This window comes from Lygodium microphyllum, chromosome 10 (genome assembly GCF_053477565.2).
Source record: "Lygodium microphyllum isolate KBCC chromosome 10, Lygodium_microphyllum_v1.1.10, whole genome shotgun sequence".
NCBI classification, from domain to species: domain Eukaryota; kingdom Viridiplantae; phylum Streptophyta; class Polypodiopsida; order Schizaeales; family Lygodiaceae; genus Lygodium; species Lygodium microphyllum.
The window spans coordinates 72,577,569-72,596,963 of NC_141144.1; the positions used below are offsets into that span (position 1 = coordinate 72,577,569).

General features: G+C 40.5%; 1 protein-coding gene across 2 annotated transcripts; it reads left to right on the forward strand.

Annotated features, from left to right (window-relative positions):
* Positions 1 to 412: 412 nt before the first annotated feature.
* Positions 413 to 16,924, forward strand: LOC148030155 (uncharacterized). 2 transcript variants are annotated; one of them, XM_087686428.1, is made up of 9 exons: positions 413 to 590; positions 674 to 724; positions 835 to 967; positions 13,240 to 13,365; positions 14,960 to 15,118; positions 15,201 to 15,319; positions 15,430 to 15,621; positions 15,709 to 15,799; positions 16,315 to 16,924. In XM_087686428.1, exons 1-9 carry the CDS (start codon positions 439 to 441, stop codon positions 16,396 to 16,398), a joined length of 1,107 nt encoding a protein of 368 aa, XP_087542554.1. In that variant the 5' UTR covers positions 413 to 438; the 3' UTR covers positions 16,399 to 16,924. The 2 variants fall into 2 exon arrangements, with proteins under 2 accessions (XP_087542554.1, XP_087542555.1); XM_087686429.1 differs by having other exon boundaries at positions 844 to 967.
* The last annotated feature ends 2,471 nt before the right edge of the window (positions 16,925 to 19,395 follow it).

The following is a 19,395-nucleotide window of genomic DNA, read 5'->3' on the forward strand; positions in this document are numbered from 1 at the left end:
TATAATTATTTTAATTAATAATTATATGTATACTTATCTTACATGTATTATTTTTATTAATGATAATTATAATTGTAATATACATATTATAAGTATTAATAATTTCATTTTACACGATTGAATATACATTATTACTTATTATCAATTAATTATTAACTAAAGATGTATAATTGCATCTCAATTAGTGTATTATACATATATTATTAATTATTAATTATGAGAGAGAGAGAGAGAGAGAGAGAGAGAGAGAGAGAGAGAGAGAGAGAGAGAGAGAGAGAGAGAGAGAGGAACAAGTAATTTTCAATATAGTCTATGGGTTGTCAAATTAATGTGATGTTAATGCTCAACAATAATAATTATTATAAAATAACAACAACAATAATAATAATAACATCACACTTCCAACCTTAAGGTTTCGATTAATCAAGGGCGTGTTTCATGGCGGCTTCCGCAGCAGCATCTCTATGGTTTCACCCGCCTTCGCTCTCTTATCGTCACCATCCCCATCCTCATCATCACCCGCAGTCTCTGTGCAGCAGCGGGCGGGGCATCATTCTAGACCTGGACGCGGTCCCGCCCACTACCAGCAGGTAATCACCATCCGCCATAACCACGGAATCTTCCCTATCTCTCATAATGATTCTCATCATGACCTATAGTCTCTGTCTGGCAGCCGGCAGGCCATCATTCGAGAGCTGCACTCCTTTCCGGCCGACATAAGCAGGTAATCATCCCCCGGCATAAGCATTTCACAATCTTTAGGGAGAGCGGAGCATCATCATCGTCATCATCGTCGTCTTCGTCTGGCTTTTGATTTTGCAACCCCATCGTTAGGTATCGCAGCAGACAGGACTCCAGGTTCGTGGCCGCTGCTTCTGCTGCCGAGGCTGCCACTAGCTTGTCCGAGTCAGGTCGCAAGCAAGGTTTCGACAAGTCGAGCTCTCCCTTACAGCTAACTTATTTGGAGGTCTGCTGCATAACTGTATTAGAAAATAAAGCAAGGTGTATTATGGAGGTGTGCTGCAAACTGTATTATAAAAGGAAGCAAAGTGTATCAGAAAATAAAGGAAACCGTATTAGAATGAGAGTTGAGTTAACTTTGGCAAAAGACCAACACGCTCATGAGACCTGACAGGGGCAGATCATGTTCACGGGGCACATCTTCATTGAAATTTCAAATACGGTTTATGGAAAACTCAGTACAAACGGCTCATTGCTAACTGCATTAGAAAAGAATGCAAAGTGTATCAGAAAACTAAGCAAATTGTTCTGGAAAGAGGGCTGAATTGATGCTTTGGTGAAAGGTTACTTAACTCATAAGACCTGAAAGGGGTAAATCAGGGCACATCATCATAGAAATGTGAACTGAAAATACAAATATGGTTAGAGGAAAACTAAGTATAGAGTACTTGTGGATTTTTTTATCATCCTTTGAGATGAGGAGTCCTCATCTCACATAAAAAGTTTTTCCACTAATTCCCACTATAATCCCCACAAGGTGAATTGCAATAACATCATGAGCTTATGCGAGGAAGGGATTGCATACCCTTCTAGGTGGGGGTCAATAGCCCTTGCCCTCCACTACACCTAGTTGGGTGTTTCCCTAGTAGAAGCTCACGATGTTGAATGCTATAGGGAAAAATGAGGGAAAATAACCCCTTTTTTGAGATGGAAAAATGTCAAAACGTTGTGTCAAAAGGAGGTAGGAGGAGAAAAGAGGGTTCACTTAGTGTTGTCCAAATGCCAAGATTGTACATTGCGATAACAAGAGGATTTTATTATGACCTTGAACGCATCACCAGAAAAGTCAATCTTTTAGAGGCAAGGCTTTGTTAGGTAGGAAGGGGAGAGCTTGCTTGGATTAAGATAATTTGGTAACTTGGGTCCCTAGGATTTTTGAAGAGTGGTTAGTTGTCTATTTTCGTGTTTGTTTGCTTGCTTGATGTGAGCTAAGTGGTGAAGAAAGAGGCCACATGAGATGAACGTTCGGCGACAACCCAAGTACTTTATGAAGAACCAACTTATTTGGATTATGCAAAGGTCACAAGATATGATTTGAATGATTATGCCCTAAGGATAGTGTCATGTAAGGAAGACACTCTTGTACCTAGAAAAGAAGATGGTTAACGTGATGCCTATTTTGGTAGTAGCAACATATTTCTTGCTATGCTATTGTGCTACAGATTGTCTAGCTGCTGACATAGCAATGAAGTGAGGAAAGAGTCTAGTTTGTATTGCCTTGTGTCCTTATGGTAAATTCAATTTTATGAAGAAAGAATATTTCTTGTTACGGTATGTTATGTGGACTACTCTAGATAAGTTTAGTAAGATGGCTAAATAAGGAGCTTAAATTCATCTTCTATGGGAAAGATTATCAAGGCTCAGGTCTTTGGACTTTTAGAGGAGAACTTAAGATTTGTATATGCATTTATTGTCCATGGATTATGGATGAAGATGATTTTTGGAAGTGAACATGAGAAGAGATATTGAAAGTGATGTTTTAAAGTATATATTCTTGAACAAATAAAAATTGTGTAATTAGGTGCTCTTGAAAAACTTGTAATTTGGTATGAATTATAAGAGATAGGGGACCATTCATTGTTAGATTCAAAAGCACGATCATGGAAGAAATTAGCATGGAAAAAGAATTAATGCAAAGGAGAATTCTTTTGTGAGAAGGTGGTGCTTTATTCGTGTTGCTTTGTTAATAATTTTGCCAAGATTTTGCTTGCCATCTCATGCTTTTCTTATATGGGGAATGGTCCCTTACCCTTGTATGGTGTGTTTTGTGTAAACTCCTTAGATGTTTCGCCCCATATTATAGTCATATTCTTGAACTCTTATTGTAGGCTTTTGTAGTTCAAGACCTTCTGCAATATCCTTGGATATTCGGATAGGCATTAGTAGCATTGGCCACAGTGGCTACGAAGTGACTTAGTGCAAATGCACTAAAGACACTTTGGGGTTCGGATAGTCAAGTCGTATTTACCAATGAAACCTTCCCCTAGGATCCAACTTGCACATGAGACTCAAGGCAAGCCAATCTCACAAGGGACTGGATATTAGAATCACCTCCGAGCTATAGAGCCAAGTTGGCTCACCCTTGGGCTTGGAAGCTAGCAACACTCCAGGTCATGATCGCATCCCAAGGGTTGGCGTCCCATACCAACAGCCCACATCCTCCCTGTGTACGATGTGTTGACTAATGGGTCAAGAGTCTAAGAGTTATGATCACATAATAATGTACATAATAGGGCCTTGAGTTTTATAAATAGAAATTGATTGCCCTAACCTCGAAGTGTCTGTTATGAGGACATGTATTTTTGAAACCTCACTTAACATGTGGATTAATTTTTAATCACATGGTTAAGTAAATCTTGCATGTGTGAGGTGTAACTGAGGTTAGAGGAAGTTACGAGTGCGGGATCCGAGAAAATCACAGGATGTCAAAGGCAAAAGTTGCTATAAGTTATACCACACAGGTACTTGGTGGTATTTGGTTCCAGCTATGGGCCTAGATCATTTATTTGGCCATAAGTATCAGTTTGTGACACTAGAGAAGTAGCGTTTAATGGTATCTAATGCCAATCTGATGGTCAAAGATAGCGTAGAGACACTCAAGAATGGAAGTTGCCTAGCCAATTTAATTATTGGCCAATCAGATTACTTTTCTAGACATCAAAATAATCATTAGATTAATTTTCAGTATATAAAGACTGAAAATTAATATTTAATTATGGATAATACTAGAAAAACCATTTGGAAAGGTTGCCACTTGTAAAAAATGCCCATGCAAGATTGAAACATGTCTTTAGAGGTTAGAGAGAGGCATTTTCAGCCTATAAGAGAGAGAGAGAGGAGATGCTGCTGGTTTGATTTGCCTCCATTGGAGGATCTTCTAAAGAAGTAACCAAGGATAGGAGAAGACCAATCAACAATAGGCTATTGAGACATGCAATAGTAGTAAATGATTGATTTTCTTTAGTTCTTCACGAAGGAAGTTTGAATTTTCTCTCTCCTCAGTGTTCTCTCTCATCTCCTAGCCTTCCTCCAGATTACAACATTGAGATCGCCAGAGGCTAAGAAAATTTCAGATTTCTCTGTTGTAAATCCTAATTTGCAGCAAAAATTAGAGTTTAGTAGCAATTTTAAGAAGCATGTTAGAAATTGAAAGCTTCAAGACTTGGATTTTATAGAGTTGAAGCTGTTTTCAGTCAAATTTAAGTGAAGGGACCAGCAAATCAATGAATTTGGGGCATTTTCCATCTCCATCAAAGTGAGCGAAGACCAATTGATTACCCAAATGAAGGGGCAAATCAGATTGAAGACTTATTGGTCATTTTGGACAGCAAGGGGAATTGGAATATTGAAAGGGATTGGAAGAATCCCATTATACATCTTTTTCTTATTCAATTAAGTTAAAGAAATATTGAAAGAGGTGTTAGTTTTAGGACCGACAGGATGTCCATTGTCCAAGATTGTAAGTTAATTTGCATTTCTTAGTTTTGTAATAAATGTTGCTATACTAAGTAGGTTGTAATAAGAGAATTACCATCCATCTACGAAAGGAAGGCTGGTTTCAGTGTCCTTAGTGTTTAGAAACCCTTCACTTGCAGTTTGCATTTTGCATTTTGCATTTAGGGTTTCACAGTGGACAGCCCCAAAAAGGGGTTGGGTACCCATAGTGGGGCACCACCTGAGATAGCCGGCGCCCTCCTTCCGGGTGCCATCCTAGACAATCTCTTGCCTATTTATAGGCTGTCTTTGTCACTCATTCTTCATGATTGATTCATTCAGTCTGTCACCTCTTCTCTCGAGCCTCTCCACTGTCCTCACACCCCTTCAGGTGGACATTGCAGTTCATGGTTCATGGCTGTCTTGGCCACCCGAAACTAACGAAACGAAAGAAAGATCATCTTCCTTGTGCTACGGCACCCTTGTTCCCTTGTATCACATTCACTCCATGATTCAGATCTTTATCATTCCATTCATTAGAGTTTCTTCTCTCTTCTTCTCTCTTCTTTTCTCTTCTTGGTGTTTGCCGAGTTCACTTCTTGTTCCTCCCCGCAAACCCTATTATCTCACTAGTACGTCGTCTTTTGACATGGTATCAGAGCTGGATCTGCTCAAACAATGGCAAAGTCCTCCACTCCTATGAATGCAAAGACCAGTGGCAGGTTCAGCATCCACTTCTGTTTTTCTTCCGCTACATCAACACCTTACCTAGTGGTCACTCTCCCTTGCATTTGCTGTTTTCTACCTGTGTTTTAATCTGTTAACAGCTGGCGGCTCCTCCCAATCAGCTGGTGGCTCCTTCCCTACTGTTGGCGGCTACTAGCTGTTCTCTGCAACCCGACGGCTCTTTCTAATTTGTTGGAACTTGAGTTTCTAGTTAGCAGCTCCTCCTTCTCAGCCGGTGGCTCCTCCCTTGAGCTGGTGGCTCCACCATACTGCTATACCTTGCGTTTTTTTGCTAGCAGTTCTGCCCAGTTGGCAGCACTTCTCAATGATTGACGACATTTCAACACCTATTTTTGTTGCTGAAAGCTGCGTTTGCTGCTTTCAGCAAACACATATTTTCCAAGTCAGCTGATAGTTACTCTTGATTGCTGGCTGCAACCTCTTATTGTTGGTAGCATCCTTCTCCCATTGGCAGTTCAGTTCTAGCCCTTCCACTATCCTCCCACCCCTTGAGGCACGCAGTTAGTGCTTCGCATTGCCCTCCCACCCCTTGAGGTGGACATTGCGGTTCATGGTTCATGGATGACCTCTTCCACCTCTTGCTTCTTCAGCAAGGCACAATGGTATCCATGGCTTCTTTACCAACAGATGACTTGTCTATTGGGTGCTCCTATCGTGGCATCACCGGACACACTATCGATGCTTGCAGACTACTTCGACCTTTGCTCCCCATCCCCCCGGAGTATATGCATCTCTCCCACCTGGCACTACTTGTGCCACCTCTCCTTCCTCGGCCACAAAGATCATTCTGCATCGGCTCTCAAAGTACTATGCTCAAGGCAATAAGATGCATTTGATGTGTAGTAAGTCCTTTCAAGCACATGGAGGATCGATTGGTGCTATGACCTCCTGGAGATCATTGCAATGCCAGTGGTGGTCTTCTCCCACCTATTTTCGGGTACAGTGGCTACCACGGCCTGTGGTTCTGCAGTCTGCTCCATCAAGAGACAGTGATTGTTTGATACAGTCTCCTCGTCAATCCGCTCCTTTGAGAGACAATGACTGCTCGACTCCTTCCTTTTCTTTGGCTTCCCAGTTCGCTCCATTGAGAAGTAGCGGCTCTTGCCCACTCCTTGCTCAGTCTAAGCCCCACCCTTCTCCACCCTCGTCTACTCAGGTTCGAGAGGCCATCTTTGGGAGTTCTTCACCCTCCTAGATATCTTCTTCGGCACGACCGGCGGCACTCCCTTTGTCCTCAAACATTTCAAAGTCCGCGATCCATGAATTTTTGGATTTCCTATCTACCTTAGAGGGGGATTCAAAGGGGGATGATCTTTCTTTGCCCTCGGAGGGGGAATCTACATCTACTGTGACTTTAGAGGGGGCTCCTATTCCTTCAGTTTCAAAGGGGGTCCCCACCCACCACTCAGTCCTTCGCACACCCTGGTGGAGGCCTTTATCTTCTACCCTTGGATGGGGTGGCTTTTTTCCAGCGGTCATCTCACCTATTGATTCCCAAGTTCTCGAGGATCTACCTAGATCAAGGCCTTGCAGGCCCAACCGCGACTTGGTGACGAGGCCTTGGAGGTCCAACCGCGACTTGGTGATGAGGCCTTTGTATTCCTTCCCGCATGGATGCACAAAGCTAGTGGCTTCTCTCCCAAGGTTGAGTTTCGGGCTCTCCAGTTCACTCTATCTACTGTTCTTTATTGGAGGTTACCTTTTAGGTGGAAATTTTGAATCTCAAGGATCCTCTACATCTTCTTCTTCCTCTTCTTCTTGCCTTGGTCACTTGGTCAGCATGGAGCCAACTCTCGAGATCCAATATGGGTATATCCTTATGGTTCTCGACACCACACAAAGTTCAACATTCGTCCTATGCATTGCATGATTTCATCATCTTTGTACTAGGGCATTTGTGCAAGTGAACAATTTCCCCATGAGGGACGTTGTCCAAGTGGCACCTGCTGCATGAGCATTCTTCAATCTGTAGCATTGCATCTCCACCTTACTCTTCTCTTGTTCCTCTTTTTTGGGCTTGAGAGGGGGTGTTGCGAAATCCTTTACTTGTAGTTTACATTTTGCATTTTGCGTGTAGGGTTTCACAGCGGATAGCTCCAAAAAGGGGCTAGGTGCTCATAGTGGGACACCACCCTAGATAGTTGGCGCCCTCCCTCTGGGCACCACCCTAGATAGTCTCTTGCTTATTTAATGGCTGCCTCTGTCACTCATTTTTCATGGCTGATTCATTCAATCCGTCACCTCTTCTCTCCAGCCTCTCCACTGCCCTTATACTCCTTCTGGAGGACATTGCGGTTTGCGGTTGTCTTCATCATCTTCCTTGTGCTACGACACCCTTGTTCCCTTGTATCACATTCACTCCATGAATTAGATCTTTATCATTTCATTCATTAGAGTTTCTTCTCTCTTCTCTTCTCTTCTCAATGTTTGTCGAGTTTACTCTGGGTTCCGAAAACCATATATTCTCTCTGGTACGTTGTCTTTTGAGTCTGGACACTTAGTGCATTTGCACTAAGTCACTTCGTAGCCATCGTGACTAATGCTACTAGTGCCTATTCGGATGTCCAAGGATGCAACAAGTTCGGTATAGTAGGGATGTAACCTAAGAATTTAGGAATCTAAGAGAAGGTAAAGTATTTAGTTGATTAAGTGTGATCATCTTTGTACATAAAATTTGAAGCCAATTATTGGGCATATACAAAGCTCTTATTTCAAAGTTACATTAGAGGATGGAATTGGTTGACAGCTATGCTATCGTAGAAGTGAGGAGTCTGCAGAAGGTTATGTGACTTGCCTCTTGGCTAGCGTGTCATTGGCACTTAGTGGATATACATGCCCAAATGTAAGTTAGATATTAGCATTGGCCACTAAAAGGTTGGGAGCTGTCTTGCCAAGAGTTAATGCTTAGAAGTACAATGATTATGGAGAGACCTTTAAGTTACATTAGAGGATGGGATTGGCTGATAGTTATGGTATCATAGAAGTGAGGAGACCACATAAGGTTATGTGACTTGCCTCCTGCCTAGCATGGTATTGGCAATTTGGCACTCGGTGGATATATATGTTTAAATGTAAGTTAGATGGTAGCATTGATTACTATAAAGTCAGGAGTTGTGTCTTGCCAAGAGTTAATCTTTGAAGTGGTCACTTTGTAACCAATGTTGCTACCATCCACTTGGATGTCCAACGATGTAACACTTCACCCTTTATAAATGATTGTTGTTCTCAACATATTCTCAAGGACAAAGTTCAAAAAACAACTCTTCAAAGATTGTATCAACTACCAAGTTGCCTCCCCCTCCAAGTGGTTCTTCCACTTGCTAGTATACTCCAGATAAACAATCCAATGGAGTGGTTTAGTCCCATAGCCAAGAACCAACTTTGAGTTCGAGTAAAATATAATGAGTAGTATCCTCAAGTTGTAGCACTTCCCCTCCTTGATCAAGATGATTATTTTACCTTGCCCTAATTGTTTTTTCAAATGACTCACGTGGAACACTAGGCGAACTTTGATATCCGAAGGTAAATCCAACTGGTAAAGACACACTACAAATCTTCTTCATAATCTGATAGTAGTCTCTACGATACATTATACCACGAAGATAGCTTGAGGCATTTGCCAATCACTATTAAATCGGAGTCCTTTGGGACTAGTTTAACTCGCATGCCCTCCTAGAGTGGAGTCCTATTTATAGGACTCAAGGCCGTAATGTGTACATTATTGTGTGATCACCACTCTTGGACTTTAGACCACATGGGGATGGTGTGGGCTGGTGGTATGGGATCTAGCTCTTGGGACGTGACCATGGCTAGATATGGTACTAACTCCCAAGCTCAAGAGCGAGCATGTTCAACTCTATGGCTAGGAGGTGAGTCCAATGTTTATTTCCTTCGTGTTTTTTATCATGATTCATGGGTATAGATTATGTCAGGTCTCATTTGTAGGTTGGCGCCAAAACTTTTCAAGCAAGCTATTTTGTTTCCATCTCAAACTGCCCAATCCTTGTTCTCACTAGGGACCAAAATTGTTCCTCTATATTAGCCACAAGCCAATTTTGTTTTTTTGGGTGGGGGATAGAGAGAGAGAGAGTGTGTGTGTGTGCGTGTGTGCACACATGTATGTGTGGCTTCTTTGGATTTTGAACGTACTTGTCTGCAGCCATACAATCCTAGACTATAACTACATGCATCTTGGGGTAGCAACATGACTCCTCTAGATACCAGTATGTGGAGCCCTAATGGGCAGCTCAATCTCCTTTAGCATGGCTTTCAAGTTTCTTTGCCAAACACATCAGCCTTTCTAACAAAACACTAGCTGAATAACCTATGTGGAACATTGTTAACAAAAATGTTATTTAAAAAAGAAAAACACACCTCGCTTTTGAAACTATAATGTTACATTGAAAAGCAAAAAATGTTAAAAAGTTAATGTGCATGCAAAAAAATGGAAAGTTCCAATTGTGGGTTGCCTAGGGGTTTACAGGCACTAGCCATGCGTTGAACTTACACACATATCTCCATGCATTGAAAATCCCATAGCATTGTAAATCTAAATTCATTCCTGAAACATTTCTTTTCCTCTAAATATGCCACCAAAGACTTCTCAGTGAGAAGAACCCTTTGTACCATCTTGAGCATGAGTACCGAACAAGAATTCACTTCTCGTCATGCCCATTACTTGCGACATGTGTTTCCTGTGTTTTCCTCTTGCTAGTAGTGTCCCATACCACTCTATTTGAAACCAGTCTTCCTCTTCGGATAGTGTGGTAAAACTTGATCAAGCACTTACTTACAACAACTAATAAATGAGCATAAATTGAAATGCACAATTTACCTTAATAATCTTGGACATGGACACCTTGTTGGCCCCAAAAGTGGCGCCTCTTTTGGTAATGAGTACAAGTTGAGATTCCACAATCTCCTTTGTTGTTCCAAAATCTCCTTGTTGTAATAACAATCAGCAAGCAATTTGGGCCATTTTCCCCTTGACTTTTCATCAAAGACTTGCACAATTGGAACCACAAACTGGCCAAATGCTACCCCAATTTAGGTCCCAAGGTGGTTGTAAAACCTAAATGTTTAATGAAATTTAGGGTTTACAGCAGAAATCGTCTTGCTGTTCACCAAATATGGCTGAGGTTTGCCAAATGGCTAAGAAATGCTGAGATCTTTTGAAAAATTATCGGAGAAGGTGAGAGAAAGCCAAGATGTGAGAGATCTAATTTTCTTCGCAAGAAAACCCTAAAATTTGCTTGTCGCTTGCTCCAGCCTGCATTTAATGCAATCACCTAAAAAATGCTGTCATCTGATTAGGAATGCTGCTGCCAACCCTCGGAACGTGTCTCTCCACTGTCCCCTACTTGTTGAGCCTGTAAACGGTTGTCTCCTGTAGCAAATTGTTGTTCTGTGATCAGAAAATGGACTAGCAGCTCCCTTTCTCTCTCCCAAGTTGTAAACTAATTGTACGGCTGAGCCAACCCCCAAAAACGTTTCAGTTTGCATGGGCGTTTTTGCCAAGTGGCAGTCTTCTAAACCCATTTTTCAGCATTATCTAGCCATTTAATTAATTTTAAAAATTATATAATCTTGAAAATTAGTTTCAATCCTTCTGATCCCTTTGAAAATTAAATGCGCCCATCGATAATCAAAGTGGCTAAGCCATTTGCAACTTGGAGTGGTCCCCAACCTTTGTTGACCCTTAGATTGAGATTACCCTTAGATTGAGAGTAGTTAACTAATTAATCTAGTCCCTAGTATTATCATTGACACTTATTGGCTAAATAATAGTCATAGGGTCAAAACTGATACCAACCGACTCCCAAAGCCCAGATGGCATATAACTTATCACAACTTTTGCCTTTTGATACCCACTGCATCCTCGGAGTCCTTGGCTTGTTACCATGAAATAACTGCCACATGCATCATAGGTGCTAAACAACCTTGTGCATTTGATTAATAACTTAATCAAATGTTATCAACAAGATTAAAGCATTTTAAAATTTTACGTCCTCGTGATACTATTCAAGACAAACACAGATCCTTCAAGCATGGATCATTGAGGTCCCATGAGCAAAGGGTGGCTTTGTGCATATCGTTCAATTTAGCACCAAAGAGCAAGTTGATACTTCAATGCCAATGAATGCCCCCCTAGAATCCAACCTTTGCACAAGATACAACACAAGCCATATCCAAGATTTAGAAACCATAAGAAATTGGGCTTTAGCCGGTCCCATGAGCAAATGGTGGTTTTTTTTATGTCGTTCGATCTTGCACCAAAGAGCTAGTTAATACTCTAATACTAGTGCACAGTCCTATGAGTGAATGGTAGTTTTGTGCACATTGTTCAATCTTGAATCAAAGGGCAAGTTGCTGCTCTAATACCAATGAACTTCCCCCTAGAAACTTACCATCACACAAGACACAACACAAGCCGTATCCATAACTTAGAAACAATAAGGAATGGGCTTTAGACTCGCCTCCTAGTTGTAGAGCCAAACAATCTTATCCTCGAGCTTGGGGCCAATAGATAGGTGTCCCATACCACCAATCCACATTGTCCCAATGTATAGATGTGACAACTATTGGGCCTAGATTCCAAGAGAAGTGATCACACAATGAATGTGCTGGAGTGGGCCATGAATCTTATAAATAGAACCTAGTTGCTTGAACCCTCAACTTGCCTTAGTCCCATTAAGTTAGTCATGGCCCAAGACTTTAACCAATGCTATGGACTCCCATCTTGAATGTCCAAGGATGTAACACCTTTGCATTCACATTGTGTGTATGTTGGATGTTTGGAATGGACGAACTGATTCAAACAAGAAGGTGAGAAGCCATGCAAGAGACAAATATTTCCTTGTCGGCCAAGGAGAAAAGTGAGTGGATGAAATGTGGGAATTACCTTGATATGATGCTTTATCTCAAGAACTCATCACTTTGAAGATGTGTGTTAGTTTATCCTCCCATCCTCCCAAGGATTGACCATGGCCTTATCTGCGTGCTTAGAGGAAGGCACACTTGTGTGTAACTTCTTGAGCTAGGCTTATTTTTATGTTTAGACTAAATCCTTGGCACCCCGCTTTACTTCCATATATGATGAATACACACATTTTCTTGCATTTCTATTGTCATGATAAGTGGATGATACACCAAATTGAAGATTTGGAAGGGATGGAAGTCATTATTGGGACATTTGAACTTATTTTATGTACTTTGCAATAAGAATGAATCACCTGGTTTTCCATTTGAAACTATTCGATCATTGGTGGGTTCATGATTCTTAATGCTTTCATGTTAGCTAGTTGAAGTCACCTGAGTTAGCTCTTCAAAGGAATCAAAAGTTTGTGAAGGTTCATCAAAAGTGAAGAAGATTCACATTCAAGTTGTCCCCTCTCTACGCTAGGATAATGATATGATAAATACCAAAAACAAGGTATTTGGAGGATCTTAATAACTTAATATGGGTCCTAAAAGGATTAGCATTGTTAAATCCATTGGAGAAGCATATTGTTTTTTTGATAGAGTTCTTTATAAGCACGTTTGGGTTCTTTTAGGTATAAATTGTGCCTAGCATGCTAGTATGATTATGCCTAGCATTTATGATTGTAGGGAATGTGTAAAATGACATTTGCATTAATCAAGTTGCATGGCTAGCATTGTAGTATACAAGCACTGACCTGCTGCTCAAACTGTGTTCAGAAATACTCAATGGCCTACATAAATTAGACTGACATGCAACTGCTTATTGATCATATTTCAGGCTAGCACAACTAAGACACAAAGGGTAATTAGGTAGCAAGCTAGCAATATGACCAATAATCTGTATATTCAAAATCGAGAGTACTTGCATTTTGAATATACTTAAATATACAATTCAAGTATATTTAAGCTAGCATTATACTTGCATTTTGAATATACTGCTGGCTTGCAATGAGTCTATTGGGTACATTGTCCAAATATGTCTGGTGTTTAATATGCAGAATGCACATACTCTTGTTTCAGGCTTAGAGTTGACTCTGGATTTCTTTGTATTTGTAGGGGAATAGTTGGCTTTGGGAGGTGGCAAAGGTGCAAATCTTGGTTGATCCAGTACTAGTTGGGAACCTTGATTTTGGAATACCATGGCTTTATGATGCAAGCAAAAAGGTTTTGAAAGATTTTCAGGTGTGAAAGTTACTTTTTGTTTCCAAATTTCCTTGTAGCGTTAAGAGAAATGTTTACAGATTGTACCTTCTGATATAAATAATTGGGTTTTGTAGCAGCAGTAGAAGATCATATCAAGTCTCGATAGTGTTCTGCATGTTAAATTTGAATATAAGATAGCATCATGATATCTCTGAAGAGGCATAACAGTGAAAGATAGTACCTCTTGTCTGTGTCACCGTAAATGAACTTGTTGATTGTTGAAGCCTGCATCTCTAGTTGTTACAATATCAATGACATGGATACTGTCTTCCATGTTCACCAAACAACTCTGACACTTCTTTATATTGACAGTGAGGGTGCATTGGCTATTGCACAGAATTCAGTTTTCCATGCCCATACAAAGCACATTGAGGTTCATTATCACTATTTTTGTGAGCACAAGTCAGTAGGACATGTTCACTTGTCTTATATACCCATGGAAGACAACTTTCAAAAAGGCTCTTTCTCGACCAAAGTTCGAGGCTTTCCGGCAAGACTTGAACTTGATATCTTTTGTCACATGATTTATCATTCTCTGTTTAGTCATAGGTTTCTATATCCCTTTTCTGAACTTGTGCAACCATGACCCTAAATGTATTTTAGGCTCTAATCTATTTCCCTGGATTTGTCAACCATACCATCAAGGGGGTTTGATAACCTTTGTCCCTTGGTTTGGGCCTCCTAGCTACTCTAAACTGTCACTTAGGTCATTTAGGACAGCTAGTACACCTGGCATAGTTAGCGCTAGAATTAGCTAGGACACTTAGGAGTCAGGATACTTAGTGCTAGGGTTTTCTCTTTGAACTCATTTTGTGCTTTTTTAGCACAGCAGTGTGGTCATTATTCAATGTGGACATTTTGATCTTTGCACTTTTGTTCATTCATTCATTTGTGATTGAGTATCATTGTGATTCAATTCTCGCTCTCTCTCTCCCTCACTCACACACTCTTTTTCAATTACTCCACACCTCGGTCAAGGCATACAAGGATATGTACCTAGCAGCCTAGAGGCAAGAGATTGGCAGCAGGTGAAACTTGGGAAGCCGCAAGCTTTGTAGCTTTTCAAGCTGGCAATCTCTTGAGCTCAGTTCAAGATTTTGAACCCTTATTATTTGACCCTTGTATGTTGTATAATCAAGTAGTATTTAATCAGACTTTTAGGTCCACAGCCTTGGTACCTTGAGATATGGCTTTGCCAAAATTTCAAGTTATGATTTTGAGTTTTGAGTAGACATTGAGCTAGTGCTACTAGCAAAATGCATTATCAAAACTAAGAGTTTTCTTCTGAAGCAGAAATAATAAAATCTGCTCTCTCGGGGATGTGTTATTATTGAGATGGGAGTAACTGATTTTAAAAGATAGAAGAAGAGTGGGCTATGCAACTGACAAAATAAAACAAACAGAGTACAGTCTTTGTTTGTGATTGCTTTATCTGTATTTGACGTTTCATAGTTTCTGGTCTGACAGCTGGAGAATCTACCACCTTTGGATTTGTCAGTCATAACAAATCCAAAGGTCTTTGTTTGTGGTTGCTTTATCTGTATTTGATGTTTCGTAGTTTCTGGTCTGACAGCTGGAGAATCTACCACCTTTGGATTTGTTAGTCATAACACAAAGTCTTGATGATCATTGCCACAAGCGAACATTGGAACCCCTATCAAATATTTTTCCAGATCTTCATGTTATTGCTACCCCTAATGCAGAGCCTATTTTAAGTAATTTCTTCAAGAAGGTACATTACACTGTACCCTGAATACTGTTTGTTTTGAAGACTTTTCATTATTTTTACTTGTTTGGGGTATTATACCATACAGGTTACTTATTTGGAACCTGGTCACAGCACCACATTTACAGGAAGCAATGGTTCTGAACTCACTATACGTGCTTCTGCTGGTCCAATACTTGGTCCTCCTTGGCAACGTCCTGAGAATGGGTAAGTAGGGGATACATGTGATAAAGTGCCTGCTAGGGAAAGCATGACCTTTTATTTCTATTGTGAAACAATGCCAGAGTCAAGTTTTTGACAATGTTACAAAACACCAGGTATTTTGTGGAGTCCAAGAATCCCCAATTCAGCATTTACTTTGAACCACATTGTGTGTATAAGCAGCCTCTGCTGGAACGTGAAAGAGCTGATGTTGTCATAACACCAGTTGTGAAGCAAGTTCTTCCCCTGTTTACTCTGGTCTCTGGACAGAAGGATGCATTGGAGCTGGCTAAAATTTTGCAAGCAAAGTAAGTAGACTGCTGGTACAGGTAGCTGTTCTAGCCTTGAGTATAAGAGTTGAGGGCCTGGAATAATTTGGTTTATTCTGATGGCAGGTTTGTGGTGCCTATGCAAAATGGAGAGCTTGAAAGCAAGGGATTTTTGTCAAAGATAGTATCCAGTGTTGGCACAATCAAGGAATTCCAGGTTAGTGGTAGCAGCCCTTGACAATGCCTCCATGTACTCTATTTCATTTTCTCCTTAGGTTAGTTGGCCAGTAAGGCTCCCCCGCCCCAATAATGGGTAAGTATGAAGAATGGATACATCACATGACTACTAAGTTTCAGACAAAGTGACTGAAGAGATAGCAGTACACCAGGGAGCCATGCGGCTGTTCGTGTGTACGTGCACATGTACATGCATGTAAGTGCATGTGTCTGTGCACACATGCAAAGTAATGATGTTCTGAGTGGGCTTGTTTTCAGAACCTAGCATGTGCTATAATTGGTTTTCTTGGTGTGTCTGGGCTTTACATGTAATGTGCTTGGCATATCTGGCTTATTACTTATTATGCGATTTTTTGTATGCTTGGCATGCCTGGTCCATAAATTTTGGTGTCCAGCATTGCCAGCAGTGCTCTAGAACAGAAAAGTATTTGCTAGGATATAATATTGGTCCACTTGAACACAGGCAGATCTTATTGGAATACTGTATATTGATAGGAATTGCTACTGAAGGAGTTACCAAGTGTGCAATTGTTGGAGGCCAAACCAGGTATTCCATTGGATGTTCCAGTGACGTCCTGAGAATCTGATGGAACCACCCAGGTTGTCCCAGATCCTTACTGTAGTGGTTCTAGTTGTTCTATCATCTTTTGTCAAAATGATGGACTCAATGAAGCACCAAAATTTTATAGAAGAATAAGTCATGGCTCAAAACTGTGTGTGTGCATGGGTTTCACCATGCTTGTAAATAGTATTTATGTCATCGAACATGTAATTCCTGTCTATACCAAGGTAATGTACTCTAGTAGCTAAACTTGGTTGCTTGCATATTCCGGAGAGAAGTACCTTTGGGTTTTTTCAAGGATGTGGCAGTTGGTGCTATGCTCACTTCTGGGAACTAAAGTGGTAAACAAAACCAAGGATAGGAAACATCTGGGTCACCATTAGAGCTTTAGTGCCTATATACATATCCACATTTCTGAGACACGCAGCAAGGCGTGCTGTCCCCATATGCAGTGTAATATTTCTGATGTTACCAATGTATTATTGTTATGTGATACAAAAATGTAAAATCAATCTAGTACAAACAAAGCTCTTTACCTTCAAAGATGTCCATGATGAGCTGTATAAGGTAGATTCAAACAACACAAAGCCAGGTGTGGTTGACTACAGGATGCTTTGGCAATGGTGTTGAAATTATTCTCAATTGGGGTGTGCTGATTTGGAAACTAGGAAAGTAGGGCTTCTATTTGAATCGTATCTTCTCCCAATGCTTCTAATGTCGTTTTTTTTCAAATTCTCTTTAAGTTTGCAGTGGCGGTCCTGGATAGTAAGTCTTTTATGATCTTTATAGTTGCCAAAAAGTACTTTATATCTCATTGTTATGGCGCTAATTCAAAGACAGTTATGGTCTTTTTTGGGGTTTGTCATTAGATGTATGATCGATGTAAGTTTAATGAAGATAGTTGTGGTCAATGATAGTGCAAAGCACTGGTATCCAGATCTCACCAACACACCATGTAGACTGGAATGTAAGCCTTGTGAGGTTGAGGTTTTACTTTTTAGTTGTGCTTGATGAAATCTTTGTTTGCTTTTAGGTCCTACCATCTTACCATTGAATGTAGTTAGCTGCATGTCTTGCAGTTGTACCTGCTCTAGCTGTGTGCTCAAGACTTAGCACTCTTGATCTAGACGTGTGGAAATCGTTAGTTTAAACCATCTCAAAATCTTCATTAATCAGAATATATGTAGCTTTTGTTCATGTGGTGGCCCAAATGCACGCAGCACAAGTCAATTTGACTTGAGATTTAATTTTTGAGTTTCTACCCTCCCCTATTGTGTATGTGATATCTGTCCTCATAAAGTAGCTTTGAGTTTCTATTCTGGTGCAGAAACCCGAGGTAAGTATCATAGAATCAAAGACAGTTATGGTCTTTTTTGGGGTTTGTCATTAGATGTATGATTGATGTAAGTTTAATGAAGATAGTTGTGGTCAATGATAGTGCAAAGCACTGGTATCCAGATCTCACCAACACACCATGTAGACTGGAATGTGAGCCTTGTGAGGTTGAGGTTTTACTTTTTAGTTGTGCTTGATGAAATCTTTGTTTGCTTTTAGGTCCTACCATCTTACCATTGAATGTAGTTAGCTGCATGTCTTGCAGTTGTACCTGCTCTAGCTGTGTGCTCAAGACTTAACACTCTTGATCTAGACGTGTGGAAATCGTTAGTTTAAACCATCTCAAAATCTTCATTAATCAGAATATATGTAGCTTTTGTTCATGTGGTGGCCCAAATGCACGCAGCACAAGTCAATTTGACTTGAGATTTAATTTTTGAGTTTCTACCCTCCCCTATTGTGTATGTGATATCTGTCCTCATAAAGTAGCTTTGAGTTTCTATTCTGGTGCAGAAACCCGAGGTAAGTATCATAGAATCATGCTCTTAGAGGATTTTGGTATAATTGTAGAAGTTCAAATGTCTGATATTTCTAGTAAGTGATGGGCCAGTTGTTTAAAAAGAAGTGGGACACAGAATGGGCAATAAATGATATTTATCTGTTTGTAATTACCCTCCTTTCAAGCAGTAGCACCAACAGACTAGTTTTCAACGGCTTTCCCTTCATGTAGCAGGTTTTGATTTGTGTTCAAATCCATTCTCACACAGACTCCCTCACATAAGTTCTGCCTTGTTAGATTGCACATTTTCGAATGTATTATCTACTTCATGTGAGCACTAAGTAGCATATCATATTAGGAATTCACCAATGGGATGGGGTTGCCTTGGCTATCAAAGATCAAAGTTTTCTATTTTCTAGAAATGTGAGTGGTAAAGATGCGGGTCCATGCAGATTCGCAATGTAGTAGGCAAGAGATGGTATAGCGGCAACAAGAGGTGCAGTGCAACAATATGCTTGCATGCGTTATTTGCCCTCTTTACAGATTTTAGGCAGTTTACAGGTGTGAAAAGTGGGAGATGCTGTTGCAATCGTGCACCTTGTATAGGGGGAATGCCATAGCAAATGGGCAAAGCAAAGCTCTTTACCTTGTGTAGTGGTTCTTGAAGATCATCATGCTCACAAGGCCTTGCTCCCCCCTACACAACAAAACTTGCCCTATGAAGGCCCTTGCTTCCTGTATGTTGATCAACATGTGAAGGTGTGATTCCTAGATAAGATGGTCTCCAAGTGTGTAGTGCACCTTGATGGATAATTTGAAACTTGTGGAAGGCTTGATAGCATACCTCCCTTAGCAAAGGACTGAATTTGAAGTCACGATGAGCATTGCTTCTTGCTCTTTGATCAAGACTCCACTCTTCCTTCACTTGTGTTTTAATTGGACCTTGTCATCCTTTTCTTTGTTTGCAATCAAGTGTATCCAATGTTTGCCATAGCAGATGATATTGCCACAAGCTTGGGATGCTGGTTGAGGACGGCCTTGATATTGAGATGTTGAGGGAATTCTTGGTAGAGGTTATCTTGCATTTTTACTTCTCTTCTAGTTTCCATGAGGGCCAAAGCCAAGCTATAGTGTTTCTTTTTGGATTTGGCAATAGAGCTTAAGTTTTGGAGTTTTTGGC

Bases quoted from the DNA above. Each gene is read 5' to 3' on its own strand.
- LOC148030155 (XM_087686428.1), top strand. From the start codon at position 439: ATGGCGGCTTCCGCAGCAGCATCTCTATGGTTTCACCCGCCTTCGCTC. The intron at 591-673 runs GTAATCACCATC...TCTGTCTGGCAG, and splicing joins GTCCCGCCCACTACCAGCAG to CCGGCAGGCCATCATTCGAG. The intron at 15,119-15,200 runs GTACATTACACT...TATACCATACAG, and splicing joins TAAGTAATTTCTTCAAGAAG to GTTACTTATTTGGAACCTGG.